This window comes from Tyto alba, unplaced genomic scaffold (assembly GCF_018691265.1).
Source record: "Tyto alba isolate M040663 unplaced genomic scaffold, T.alba_DEE_v4.0 Super-Scaffold_33, whole genome shotgun sequence".
Classification (NCBI taxonomy): domain Eukaryota; kingdom Metazoa; phylum Chordata; class Aves; order Strigiformes; family Tytonidae; genus Tyto; species Tyto alba.
Genome location: NW_024881308.1, coordinates 9125136 through 9140563, shown reverse-complemented (window position 1 = coordinate 9140563; position 15428 = coordinate 9125136). Strand labels below are relative to the sequence as shown.

At 39.6% G+C, this 15428-nt stretch overlaps 1 protein-coding gene across 1 annotated transcript in view; it reads right to left on the bottom strand.

Annotated features, from left to right (window-relative positions):
* Positions 1–15428, bottom strand: part of BCAS4 (breast carcinoma amplified sequence 4) — a 43492-nt gene that overhangs the window by 27179 nt on the left and 885 nt on the right. The window contains exons 2-3 of the mRNA XM_042800878.1: positions 8685–8756; positions 1835–1936 (exon numbers count right to left, since the gene is read on the bottom strand). Of these exons, the coding sequence (XP_042656812.1) occupies positions 1835–1936; positions 8685–8756 (174 nt within the window). The remainder of the gene's footprint in view (positions 1–1834; positions 1937–8684; positions 8757–15428) is intronic.

Sequence of the window (15428 nt, the reverse complement as noted above, 5' to 3'; positions counted from 1 at the left end):
AATAGTTTTGATACTCTCTATTAATGATTAAGCTTTACTTTTTTTTTTTTTTGATAAGTTGATCTTTGCCCATTTTATGGATGGGGAAGGTGAGGCTGAACAGGTAAATTGATTATCCAAAATGTATCAGTGGCAACATCAAAATTAAAATCCAGCAGTTTCTCATCCTATATAACCATTATACAACAATCCTTTCCCTTTCTACTCTCAGGAGTACAAGTTAATTTCTCCCTTGAAAATCCCCATGGATGCTAAGCTTTAAATTTAAAAATTCTAATTAAAACATTAACTACTGCTCAAATTGCCAATTTAATCTTGTGCTCTCAGATTACTGCCATTACAGCTGGTCATGTTAGGGAGGAAAACTGATTCCTAGCCAATCAAGGTATTAGCCTCCCTTGATAAACAAAAAAAGCTTCTCAACAAAATTCTGATGCATTATTCAAGGACAACCTGTAGGCTAGCAAAGACTGATGTTTTCTTCATATTCCAAATTACTACATCCCTACAGCTGTACTAAGGGAATGGGGTCAGCAAGACTTGGGGTTTTTTCCCCCTGTATTAGAGGGGAAAAAGGCAATAAGGAGCCCTGTTGTTTACCATACTTTTGGCACAAGTAATTGCTCAGAGTTTTCATTTTCTTTTCCTGTTCAAAGACAAAAACACACTCACACAATCCCCCCCAAAATTCCAACCACCTATAAGCATGGAATTTGCAAAAAGACCTAAATGGGTGAGACACTTCCACAAACAGTTTGGAACCTGATTCAGCCATTTTTCACAGTCCTGTCTTAAATATACATTCAAGTATGGCCAAATTGTCAAGTATGCTGAGAACCCGCTAGCTATTTCTTGGACTAGAGTATTCAGTTCTGAAAACTAGACATATTTCTAAACAGGTTAACAGTTGATTCCCATTTTTGTTCTAAAATGCCTTGCCTCAATTTCCTGTCTGAACCTTTCTCCTGGTGCTGTATAAGGCCATAAAACAAGAAGTGGCTTGATAAGTCTGTTATCAAATGTAGGTGTAAAAATGCAAACTACAAAAAATGAATTGCATTTAAAGAAAACTTGCTGACAGCTAAGTCAATTGCCCTGTCCCTCCCAGCATAATAAACCTTATGAGAGGATATTACTTTGTACAGAGGCATAGCCTGAAGCTTAAGCACTGCCTATCTGGATTTAATACCACAAACACTTGGTTTCTTTCACTTTGAGTCAGTTAAAACTGATTTTAAATATCACACAATTTATCTCATCATGTATTCACTACATTCCTCCCAGAGGCAAACTTGCCCTCAGTTGACATAAATCTTAAGGTACTGCTTGCTAAATATGGTGAGGGCATCATCTTAGTGAGTCATACTGGCTTCTCTCATTGAGGACACAATAAACACCAAACCAGACACAACAGAAGATGGGAGCTGAGAGATCTCTCCACTACTACCTAAGACAATCACCAACAACTTAAAATGGATATGACCAGCACTGGATGCAAAACTTGAATTTTTGAAGTTACAAACGGTTTCATAGATACTCCTTCAAGTCACAAAACAAATTAATGTTATTAGCATTATTATTAACATCAAAACCACAACTAATGCTTTTAATCTACCATTAGGAATTGTAGAATCCACAGCAATAAATTACTCAGTGATGTTCCATACCATAAACACTTATATGTGCTGAACAGTGGGTAAATATACTGATTTAAAAACAAACATAAGACAATAGAGAGCCATAAACATCTGAGTGCTCTATATAAATACCTGGACAGATAACCTATAAAACACATAAAAAGAAGGATGTAAATTTTCTAATGCAATGAACAAACCTCTAATTTATCAACTTTGGCATAGATGTGGTTCATTTCCATCACCTTGTCTTTAATGAGTGGAATGGTCTCATCCAGGATCTCTGATGTATCACTTCTAATCTGCATGAAAAAACGTATCTCACATGAGGATGAATCTTGAAGATAAACACTACACTGTTTTTTTCATGTGAATATTTCAAAAAACACCTGTTCAGGAAAGACATCACAAGGGCCCTTTTGCAGTACATTATAAAGTATAGGTTGGGAAAATAACTTTCTCAAGTAATCCATGAGACAACCAAAAAACCCCAATAGTAGATGACAGGACTCCCACACCAAAACTGTAACCAGATCCTTCCCTCGTCTCCCCACATTAATCCTCCGAAGAGATCATCTACTTTCTAGTATGAAATACTGCAGACATGATGGGCAATGATGGATTTAAAATGAAAACTGCCTCTATACCATCCGTCATGCTTTGATTTTATTGGAGAAGATCTAACTCGTACTACTTACCAGTTTTTGGAAAGAGTCAGATCTCTGAGTGCAGCGCTTCTAGTATCTTGCCTTCAGCAGGGGCTCGGGACCAGAGTTCTCAGGAGAGCAAGAATCTTCATGCAACATTACAGTGTAGGCACCTCAGAGAAAGCTTCTGCTCCCTAGTCCCTGTCAGTCTCCACAATAGCTAAGTGCCCTAATACAAGAAAGATACTTTTTTGTTTGTTTGTTTGTTTTTGTTACCTACTACAACCAAGCTGGTTTCTGATATCCATATGAGAGCCTAAATCTTATGCAAAATGCTGCTGGGTTTTGTGTTAGCAAGAATTACCCAATTTCCTATATAAACCACTGCCAATGCTTTGTTAGGTGGCAGTAAAATACAACCCCAAACAGAGCACTATAGCTAATGAAATATATGAGCCAAAAATGATGAATGAGAACTGGGAAGAGCTCTCTGAAAGAAGAGAGAAAAGCAAAACCAAGAAAACCTCCACTGAAACACCCAAATAAGCATTCTAATTTGGAAAACAGAGCAGCAACACATTGACAGGAAAAATGAGAAGCAGTTGAGCCCACTTTTGCACAAGTTTTCTTTTTCAACTACAATGGACTATAGGAGATCTTGGTTTATTTCTGGATTAAAGCTGACCTGCCTACAATTTAATAGACTTAAAGAATATAGAAGAACAAGGATGTCTTCAAAAGAGATTTTTGTCCCAAAGATATTCTTCCTTCAGCGTCCTAGGAAAGAATAAGGATCTTTTGGCTAGAATGGTAAGAATCTGGAGTTGAGCTAATACCGCAGGGAATTTTCTGGGCATTTTGAGATTTAATCCAGAACCTCAAATAAAGCATAAATGCCTGCTAGAAATCATTTAGTCTATGGACCATGGTACTTAGATATTTTACTGATGATCATATGACTCATTTGTGTGTTTGGGGTTTTTTTAAGAAGTTGTGTTTTTAAAAGATGAATATAAACAAGCTATATACATATAAAATGACTCATAGTAAGATTTTATGGTATTTTTATTACCAGAATAAGTACATGCAAATCAAGTGCTTTTATAGTGCTATAAGTGTTCTGTAATAGGAGATCAAACAGACATATCAAAATAGTAGTAACCTTCTATTGTAAACAAAGCAACAGTATCTCCTGTATTACTGGTCTCAGCACTACATCCAGTGTGTGTGTGTGTATATATATATATATATATATATATATATATATACACAGACACCTGCCCCAGCAGTGACATAACTGTCTACACGGACACACTGTTATCTTTACAGTATGTACTTTATATCCAACAGAAAGTGAGCACAGACACTCAGGCAGGATCCCTGTGAATGGAGTTGTACTTATATTTCCTAGAGTTAAACAAAAATACAGAATACGTAATGAAGGAGCCAAAGCAGATGAATTCCAGATTTGTTCTATTTAATTCTTTCGGGTCACTAGTAGGCAAAAAACCCTCCTCTATCATAAAGCACATGTGAAAAACAGGTTGGTGGTCTGTCTGAGATGAGGTTCATACTCAGGTGAACTATATAAGATTAAAATTTGAGGCTGATACTTCCAAAGATAAGGTAACAAACTTGTTTGCTAATGTTGGTCTCAGAAAGGACTAGGGGAAAGCCGCTCTTACAGCTAGATGCTAGATAACTGCTGTAAATAAAAACACAGTTTGGGACATAGCCAGAAAGAGGGAGATGTTGTACAGACCCAGTATAAAAACTATCAACACAAGGTCAGAGCAGTCATGGAACAAATCTAAACCATCTTTCTTTGACAGTAAAAGCAAATGACCAATACAAGGCACAGGAGAGCTGATCTTCCAGCAAGCAGCCTGTGATGAAAGGAAATGATATGCAAATATGATTCAAGAAGAGTCATTCTGCAGCAGTCTGCAGAACCACAGCGACAGAGGAGTTCAAGAGGAGTCAGCACATGACAAAGGGAAATGATTCTCTTGGTACAGCAACCTCTCATGAGCCAGAGAAAGGAGGACTGGTCTGAAACCCCACATTATGAAACAATATTTATTTCCCCCTGCGCAATGTATTTTCCTTTATCTTACTGAAGATTTAGCAGAGTGCTCAGCACAAGCACCAGAGCACAGCAGTCCATGGGAAAAAAAAAAAGGATTCTTACTAGATTTTACTATGCTAATTGGAGGAGGAAGTGAGGAGAGAATGTTGATTGAGCTTTGTCTTCTAATTCAAGTCCGTGAGACTAAGCTCAAGGAGGAAGCAAACCAACAGGACCAAAGTCAGTTAGGAGACTGCACAACCAGAGTAGGACTGATGAATTAGAACACAAAGCAGGAACAGCACATTGCATGTAGGGCAGTTAGACTCAATCCTTGCATACACTGCAGTTCAACCTGTACCAGTTAAACAAGCACAGATTATTGTTATTTTGTATTTTATAAAAACTGTTATTTTTTCAGGAAAATAAATTAAAGTAGCTGGAGCCACAAGTCAAAGATACTGTGGAAATTCTAGTTGTCACAGGGACTTTTTTGAAAGGATCTCTCTATATTCTTTTTCCATCTTTGATCCCATGTGTTAACAGAGCAGCATAAAAGGACCACAAGTAACTGCACTGTAAACTAAATAGCTTGGTGGTGAGAAAAGAGAAAACTGAGGTTGATTCCTGTGAAGTTAGCAAACCCTAGCCACAGCAAACCAAACAAAACAATCTGTTTCTCTCTTTTTCCCCAGTGATGAAACCAGGTTTCACACCTAGGGCCTCAGGGAGGAGGTTCCCAAACTGTAAGTCCATGAGACAAAGATCAGCAGTTAGCAGCTGGACTGTGGAGCCCTAATAAAGCAAGATTTACAACATGTCATTTCCCTGGGGCAAGTTCTGCAAGAAGGTTCAATGGCTTGAGAACCACTAACCTGCTGATTTATAAACTAGTGTGCATGCTGGAGGATCAACATGTGTAAGAGTATCAGAGATTCTGTATCTATCCATACATCCTCCTCCAGGATTAGGAGCCAAAGAAATGGAAGTAGTGAACTTCCACATGTAACTAAACCAGCTGTGCATGTCTGAATAAATACAATTTTCAATCATGCTTTAAGATACACAAGCAGCACAAAAAATCATATCTGAAAAGGTAACCAACAATGACTCGTGGGAAGAATATGAAAACAGAAGAGTCTGGTTATTACAGTTTCTTGCTTTTGTGTCACTGGTTCAAATCATAGCTCAGTTAAAAATCACAATTTGATAATTATACTTGAGAGGCTCTGAAGCCACTTAAAAGACATTAATTTACTTTGTTGAAGTCAGTGCCCTAATGAAGAGATCACAAGAAGTTAAATAACTGGCACTAAAATTCTTCTAGCACAATCTTTTCATTGCAAGATGCTCTTTCCATGTCAAGCGTGAGGCATGCTGAACTGTATGTACGTTGTCACTGTAACTTACCTACTGTACAAGCGTCCATTTTAAGTGCTCTGCCTAGCCAGGTACAACAGTATGACACTGGAAATAGCATTTTGTCTTCCTAGCAATGAGGATCCAGATTTTTCCTCATTGCATTATTCAAATGTATGCATCAAGAGTACTTCTAAGTGAAAAGCAGCAGCACACTCAAAGGAGAAAAGCCAAATCCCTCTATGTGAATACTTTACTGAATGCCCAAATGAAAAAAGCAAGATTCCCCTTGCCTTTTGTTGGCATAGACAAAAGACCAAATTATTGCTAGGCACAGAAGCTGGAATCAGTTCAAGTACTACATTATATTTATCAGATTCCCAGATACCACTTGATGACTTGATGTGCTGCTGAAAGGAACCTTACATTGTAGGTGCTGGATAGAAAGCCACAGAATCAGCACACTGACTGCAGTGCTTTGATGTTCCCAGATAAGGTCAATAATCTGCATACCAGGGAATTATTCACAGCCTGCAGGTTGTGGAAAAATGTTTTCAGGGGCAATGCAAAGATAGTGTATTGAAACTAGACTAGTGGTTTTTGTAGAAAAGGTTGGCAAGAGAAGTTGTCTCACAGGAGGTTTAAAAGCTCACTGGATCCATCTGAACAAGCTAACGATCTTCCCTCTGTTGGAGCCAAAAATGTAAGGTGCATGCCTGATTGATGGGAAAAAGCATAAGGTACCTACAAAATCTTAGCGTAAGCTCCCAAACAGAAGAATTGAGTGAATGAACTTAATAGTAAATCAGACAGAATACAATCAGCAGTGAAGAGCTATTGATTCAAACTACTTGCTTTGAGCAGGTGATGTCGTATCACTGAAGCAATCACCACCTTTCAGGAATGAACTCAAAGGATTTTTTGGCTCAAGAAACCGACCTCTTGTACTCTACATTTTGCACAGACTCAATGTGCTTACTAGAGAATCTAAAGATGACAAATGTAAGCCAGGATGTATCAAAAAATAGACTGTGTGCTCTGAGGTTCACATGCTCCTTTACAGCTATTTTTGTCAAAAGCTGAATGGAAAAAGAACTGCTTAAACAACCACTAATACTGAACCAGTCTTACCAGGCAGCTATTTCTCCTTTTAAGTCCCCTGCTAACTATGTGAGACTGATGAGCCAAGCTTTTGTTTCTTTCCACTCTATCTCACTTCCTTCTGGAAGCAACGATGCCCCCTTTCCATAAGCAAGACATGCCAATGACAAAACCAGAAACCTCTCACAGAAGTCTAAAAAGAATTAATAACTAGATATATTGGTGACTGATTTGCCTAGAACAAGGATGATGTTCACTTTTCTTGAGCAGAATTCACATCCAAGGTGCAAGAAAGATCTGTCTCACAACCACATAATAATCATTAGTTAGCTAATGATATTTTGCATTAACTGTGTCAAACATCTTGATTTGAGTATTCAGTGTGTTCTTGTAGCCCACACCAGACTGCTTCGGTGCCACCTCTGGCTTATGAGTTCTGTCCTTGAGAATAAGCACAACATTTCTCCAAACAGCACTGTGATACCTGAACAGAAAAGTGGATGCAGTTCCTAGGAATCACCAAACAAAATAGCTCATAGGCAACAAGTCCCTAGTGAGATGTTGACCAGTCACTTCTTGCCAGTAGAAGTGCATTCGACACACTTAGAAACCACTGTAGTTGCCAATGGCACATGTGTTATACAAGATGCTTGAAGATGAAAGAAAAATGTTGTGGTAAGTGCTAACAGAAGGTGGGATGGTCTGTGCATCAGTGGTTATAAGAGGAAGTCCCTATACATAAACTTGGTCCATGTTACCTGAACTAGCACTCTATGAAATACCCAGGGTTAAAATTAAGTACCAGTTCCTCTACCTAATTTTGTATTTTCTAGCCTAAGGAAGGAAAGAAAAGTTGACTGCAAAAATCACATTCATTATTTTTACATGAACACCATAATCCACATACTGTTCAGACAGCACTACGTTATGCAGAAAGCCTTGGGTAAGCTAAATAGTAACACATAACCTCTTGCTCTAAATGGTTCATCCCAAACAATTAGTGACAATGGCAAACTGGTGTGCTACAAATGTTGCATTGCCAATCAGTCTCAAAACCATCATTAATTACTACTCCCCACTCAGTTATTCGGCTGGTATCAACAACTCTCCTGCATTCTGATTACAGGCTCTTAGAAGACCGAACTAGCTTGTTGCACTTGTGCAGCATCTAGCACAGGCGGCCTTAATGCATAGCTGGGGGCTGTGGGTGTTACTGTAACGCGTGGAACCCTGCCTGCATCAAGCCAGCCCAGCTGCTCTAGCACCAGAGCAGTCTTCTCGGAAGGCTTCGCAACACACCAAGGGTAACGGACAGGACCATGGAGAACACGGATTATTTAGTTATTCTAGAATTTACTGCTGAGATGTTCCTCCGGTATTTCGCCGATTAGCGCGCTGGCAGGGCAGAGTGCCCCCACCGCACTCGGAACAGGGAGGGGAGAGCTGGGGCAGGGGAAGGGAAGGGAAAGGGAAGGCGGGCAGGGGAAGGGAAGGGAAAGGGAAGGCGGGCAGGGGCAGGGGAAGGCGGGCAGGGGGGCAGGGGAAGGCGGGCAGGGGGGCAGGGGAAGGGGGGCAGGGGCAGGCGGGCAGGGGAAGGGGGGCAGGGGAAGGGGGGCAGGGGAAGGGGGGCAGGGGAAGGGGGGCAGGGGCAGGGGGGCAGGGGCAGGGCGGCAGCCGAGCAGACCCCGCGGGACTCTCCCACCCGCCCCAGCCCCACGGCCGCGCGCGCTCTAGCGCCACCTGGTGGGCGCGACGCCCCGCAGCGCCGCAGCCCTTCCCGCGGCGGCCGCGCTATCAAGATGGCCGCCCCGCGCGCGCGCGCCGCCTGCCTTCCCGCCCTCAGGGCCGGAGGCGACATGGCTCCGGGGAACGTACCGCGTCCGTTATCCCGCAGAACTCGTCCAGCCTTCGCAACAGTTCTTCAATCGTCTCCTCCATTTCTTTCACCTGAGGGGGAGAAAAACGGTCACGGAGCCCAGGCGGGGGCCGCGGCGGGTCAGCCGGCCAACGGCCGGGCACCGCGCCACCCCCCCGCCTCGTCTCTGCCGTCCCGCTGGGGAACCCAAGCCGGGCCGGGGAATTTTTAGGTAACCACCCAGTCAACAGCCCCAAAAGTTTAAAACACAGACGCACAGAATTCATTGTATTGAGAAATGCAAAATTTCAGGAGGCTCTGGGAAGCACTTTTTACTCCTGCACCCGGAGATGACCCATACGGCAATGAAGGATGACCCCAGCATCTATATCCACACGGATTTCAAGTTCTAGATTTTGCAACGAGTCGTCTGCCAGCAGGCTTCTAAACTTGTAATGTCAACATGTATTTCAGCAGAAGTTCCTTGCCAAGCATTTCACTCAAGTTTTGAAGCAGAAAAGTTTATTCTAACACTTGCACTTGGATGTAACAGCAAAGTGGGATTTATAAGTCAATTTGAAGTTACAGCCCACATTATTCACTGAAATTGTTAAACTTCCAGAAAACCCAACCCATTAGCAAATACCTACAAGAAAATAAAGGCTTCTCCCATATCAGAAAAGGAGCCCATCTTCAGAACCCCAGAAAAATCCTCAACAGCTAAAGCCAAGAGCCCAGGCATTCCCGCATCTGCAGAGGACAAAAGCTGATAGACTCTCACTCTTAACTGAAGTTTAGAGTTAGACTGATGTTCACAAAATCCCAGTAAAGAATTGCAACTACAAGAAAAACCCCTTCTATTCTTAACATATTTTTAAAAACAAATGGATTAATCAGAGTTCAAATACAGGAAAAGGAAATCAGTAAAATTAAAAGGTCACCCCAAATCCTCCATTTGCACTGTAATTTAAATTATTTTTAAAATCCAGAATCTATTCTCCAATTGTAATCACATCTCATTTTTTTCCAAAATTAAATTAAACTGATGGATTAAAAAAAAAAAAAAAAGGCAGTTGTCCCATTTGTTGGGGCTACTTTGCTTAAACGGTCATTGTAAAATCAGAACAAGAGCATGAGTTGCCTTAGCAGACCTCTTTATCATTTTTCATCTGGGCTGTAATGAATGATCTCATTCCTAAATAAAGTTTATTATCCTTTTACCTGGTAATAAAACCAAGGAAACCTGAGTTGTCTCTGAAATTCAAACTGTAGTTATCAATCCAACAGTTGGGCTAACTCCAGCATTTTTTTTTGCCATTTTTAAGTGCCCAAGGACCTCCCAAAACAGGTACAATCACTCTTGTCTGGAACAATATGGCAAAGGGACTTGCTATCATGTAAAAGCATTAGATAGAAGAAAGGATGCTAGAAGATAAAGAATAGGTAAGAAGACAAATGCACTTTGTCAGCAAGGGGTAAAATGGAAAATACTACACTCTTGATTTAGACTGAAGCAAATGTTAAGAGCAGCATACATATAAGTTTATGCCAAAGGTTGTACTTTGCATGGACTGAAGATGGTCACTGGCATGCAACTCCTCTTTCACTTTATAAGACCTATTACACATAAATGGAGCAAACATTGTTCTCTACAGAGCCTGAGTCACCTTCCCAGATCAAAGGAGGTGTTGTTATGCCTCTGCAGACCTATTTGCAGTCAACTTCTGCAACAGAATGATGTTCTGCAACAAAACCAGGGAACTATTTCAGGTATGGAGGTACTTCTGGGTATAGCTTCTGCACCAACACCAAGATGGCAATAGGGAAGGCAAAAGGCTTTTACCAAATAACCAAAGAAGAGGATCAAAAGAGAAACAGAAGTTAGTAGTGGGGCAACAAAGTACACGCGTAACTATAGAAGGGTGTTGTGAAAAGGCTGCCAGAAGTCATCCAGGGAGCAATCACATGAACCCAGGAGACTAAATCCACCATGTAAAGTGTGTACTATTCCAGGACTGTAATCATACAAGCTGGGGAAGACTCAACTCCTAATCACTTCCAAGACAATGATGCAAAAACTAGAAGGAACAAATTATGCTATCACAAAGAGAATAGAACAACCAAAAAAAGCCTTAAGCACACGGAAGAAATAGTGGCTGTTCTCACAAGGGCAAACGTGTATGTATGTAGGACATAATGCGGGCTGAGGATGAATACCTATTCAGTAGAATGCAGATATGAACTCAGGCCATGCTCTGAGTAGCAGGAATGTGACCCAGCTTGGCCCAAAAGCTCTGCAACTATGCTAGAGCAGTACTGAGCTAAGACTGGTATGTATTGTCTCCAAGAAACTGTTAGCAGCTGGCATCTTCATCAGCTTAGTGACCACACCTGTCAGCCTACTAAGGTTTTTTCTTAAGATGCTTGTGTCTCACAAACCCTGTGTGAAGTCTCCGTGGTGGCATAAACTATCATATATTCACATGGTAATTTCACCTATACAAGATTTAAAACCTACCCTCTTCTTTGTGTACATATCTAGACAGAAGAAACATCAAGACACATTATACTCCACAGGTTTATCAGGAGGGATGCATAAATGCTGTAAATCAATGCATGGATTTCAGTGGTGCTAACATGAGTTTACATCCCCTAACAATCTGTTCCATGTCTATATGAGGTAAAGATTTCTGTGTGGAAAAGCTGTTTTCCTTCTGCTGCTCCTTTGCATGCTTAAATAAAGGATCAGAATTTCCCCATCTAATTTCACCTCCCCCACTGCACATAGGCTAACTCTGGAAAGATCACTGCTAAACAACAGAAAAATATACTCTTTTCAAAAAAGAAAGATCTCAGTGATTTCATGCTACTATAATACATTTAATTAGTGAAAAACTTTTAAGCATCGAATCTGAGTCTGATTTCTTGAAGCCTTCATACGGCAGAGAAACATAATTGCTGGCTTTTCAAAGTGTTTTATAGCAGAGCTATCTCAGTAGGTGGTTCAAGCATCAGATGGCCTACAGAACAATTCTATCAAACTCCCAACATTTCTTGGCAAATCTGTGCAGAGGCAGCTTCACAGGCCCAAAGCCACTAACGTAGCCACATGTTCTGGACAAGCACAATTGGCTTAACGAGATAGTCCAAAACTGCTATCAAACTTACAGCTTTGAAAAGGCTGCTTAATGGTAGCAATCATTTAATGCATGACTGTAAAGCAGGTGTAAATTCCACTAATTTGACAGATAATGCATTAAAGAAACATCCATCTAAAGAAGTTGCATTAGGTGTACAAGTTATCATCCTGCTCTGACTAAACTTGCAGACATGCTTCAGGCAGGTAGCGTGGTGACATTATTAACCCTTCTAGTATCTACCATGAACATCTTGCATTCATAATATTCCCAGAGATTCAAACATTGAAGTAGCATGTGTTAGAAGCCAGAAACAAAGTTTATTGACACGACAGAGAATAGGTTAATTCAAATCAGATTCACAGTCCTTAATCTTTTCTCTAATGAGTGTTACATAGCCTGAAACATAACAGAAGACAACAATAGTAAGAAACAACAGAAAATATATGCAAACAACCACTTAACTATTTCTTCAAGGCATTCTACTATAAAGCACACTAGACATAAAAAAAGCCAAAATACTACGTTTAAAGAGGACTCAACTGCAAATACTTAGCAGTTCAATATGAATTGCAAAAGAGAAAAACAACATTCTGAGGGCTCAAAGTACTTAAGACACCTTCCAAAATGGTTAAGAGGCGCCTGTTGCAAATTGCAGTACCAACAATATATTTACCATCATCTGTAATTAGGTACTTACTAAACAGACCATACAAGCTCCTTCCAGGTGATTATAGAACTCACTGTATATTTATCATTAAGATCTGAACTCAAACCCATTGCACACATTTCAAAACTATGATGAAAATATGGGGTGACAAGTGTTTCTTAGTTAAGACTAATTTCACCATCACTTTAAAATTATATAAGCTGGCATTGGCAATAAAAGTAGTCTACCCTTTTCTACCACTCACGCCCCTAAAGCTAACCACCTTTGCACATGAGAGGATAGATATTCACAGTGGAATTGTTCTGGATTGAAAACTAATAGTTAATTTCCTTGCCATATTATTTTAGCTCAGATCAGCTCTTTGACTCAATTTATTACACAGCCATGTAAAGGCTAGCACTGACAAAGAAATCAGGTAATGAGAGGAAGAGACACATTGAATCTTTCAATAGCAGTGTTAACTTATCATGAAACTTTAGCCAAAGGCACAACAGCACCACTTCCAGATGGCATTTTAATGTTCCCATAATATCCACTATTGTTTCTCCTGCTTATTTATGGAAAGAAACTAAAACAGAACAAAATTAAAACCATTACTTCATTTTGTAATTTGGAGGGAAAAAACGCAGACTAGTGTTGAGGTTAGCTTTCCTTTCAGACTTTCTTTTATGCAGTATATACTGTACCCACAGTAATATCCCTTTTTCACCACTTCCCTTTAAAGGTCTTTGTTTCTCAACATCCTTCTCCTCCCTCTTTACTCCAAGCCCAGGATAAGGTAAGCTTTTGTAACTCCTACCACCACTCCTTCTTTCATTTTGCCTCAGCATTATGCTCCCATTCAACCTTATAACAATTCATCTGCTTTTCCCAAGGATTCTTTTTTTTTTTTTTTTTTTTTTAATACCAAGCTTCCACCTTGATAAAAAGATTTGGGTCATGTATTTTATATCATCAACTGTTCAGGCCCAGAAACCATGAATATAGTATTCTAACTTATCACACTTCATCAAGGAACGTGAAAAAATAAAATTCAGCACTGAATCTCTTCTACAAAGTTTTCCAAAAAGCCTTCCACTTTCACTCAAAAAGTTGGGCTGCCTTTGTTGAAGTGCTCTCCTAGCATGTCATTAAGATGAAAAGGTAGGCACAGAAAACTTTAAAAATAGCCAAACCAGAAAACCACACAGCTCTTTATAACATTAGGGACTCCAGCAGAAACATTTCAATATTGCTGAAAATTAAGAGGTTCTTCAGTATGATATCCTCCTATGCCAGCTTCACAATACTGAAAAAAAAAAACTACAAAGGGAAAACAGTCAGTGTATATAGGGAAACAGAAAGAGTAGAATGGCAAGTGTACTTAAATAGTAAAACTGAAGTATTTCACAGCTATTTACAGGATACATTCAAATCAGGCAGAATAATATTATGTCATGCAGCATACATTTGAAAGCGTTCACCTAGCAAAATCTTCTACTGGACTATACAAATATCTTATTTTGCATTCATCATTATAGTCTCATTTGCTACAACTACTACAAAAAATTAAAAATTGCAATGAAAATTAGGAGTTATATGCTACATGAAATTGTTATTGCTAATTACAAAATTTTAAAAATGCAAAACTAAGGCAACTCTTTGTGAAAAGGAACTGAAAACCCTCATTCTGACTTTCACAACCCTGTGATATGTGACAGAGCTGAGCTAGCAATGCAAGGCCCACAGGAAGAAACACTTAAGATGCTTCCACAAAAGCTGTGATTAAATACCCAAGTAGAAAAATAGTTAAATTATATTGCTACTTTGAGCAAGCTACCCATATGTACAAGAATCAAGAGAGATGAGTATTAAAACAAGTGTTTAATTTCAGCTGAAAATGCCTGAAGGGAACAGAATGACTTGCAAGTAGCAAAGAACACAAGTTGTTTCTGTATTCCTTTAAGAACTAACAGGCTTGGCACTCAGTTACAAAAATACATAGCCTGCCATACAACACTATACAGGAAACTTGTTTTATTATTTGGCAGATCTTCATTTCTTATTTAACACCAGTATGAGTGGCACTTGATAAAACCAACAGGATCCAGCTGACATGAACTAAGACTTTAATGAAACTTATTCTCTACTAAGTAGTTCACTTTACAATGTCATCTTAATCAAGAATGAAAATTAATTTTTGTAATTGTTAATAACATTAACAATACTTGTTTCTGGCCCACTATAGATGTGTAGATGACTAATAAAGTAGCTCTTAATCCAGAAGTAAGACAAAAGCTGTCAGTGGTTTAACCACATGTAAATTATGTGGGTATCATGAACAAAGCATTATATCATCTCCTTGAAAATGGTGAACAGAAAAACAAAACAAAGATCCCAAGATTTGGATGTGTGTGTCTGATTTACTGCAAATCATAGATAACCACATATGGAGAGATTAAATTGATGGAGTGATGATGTCAAAGGAAAGGCATAGGAAAAAATTTCTCTGAATAATGAAACTTAAACAGAGTGTTCTTGTTTCTTTTTTTTTGTTTTGTTTTGGTTTTTTTCTTCTGAGAGACAAAAATAACATCAACATTTTATTGACAGAATGAAGGAAGGGGGTGAGGGAAAGCTGTTTTAAAGACTGGTTTAGGAATTCTTTTATCTTAACAAGAGAAAATTTTCAATCATCTGCCCAAGGAGAATGTTATTCACTTTACATCACCAGCAGGATCAAGTGGGATAGAAACTACCTACAGGTCAGAAAGGAGGATACTCCCAGGTGGTCTCTACTTCAGCTTTTGTAGCCTTCCGATCATTCTTGGGGGTGTGTGGGGGAGTGTTCTAGCCGAGGAAGTGCAGCTTGAGGCCCTCCTTCTTTGCCTTCAGGAGTCTCAAGCGTCCCCTATCTGTTACCAGGTTGGTGACAGTGCTATGCAAGATCACCACTGTTACCATCTTGATTGAGCTAA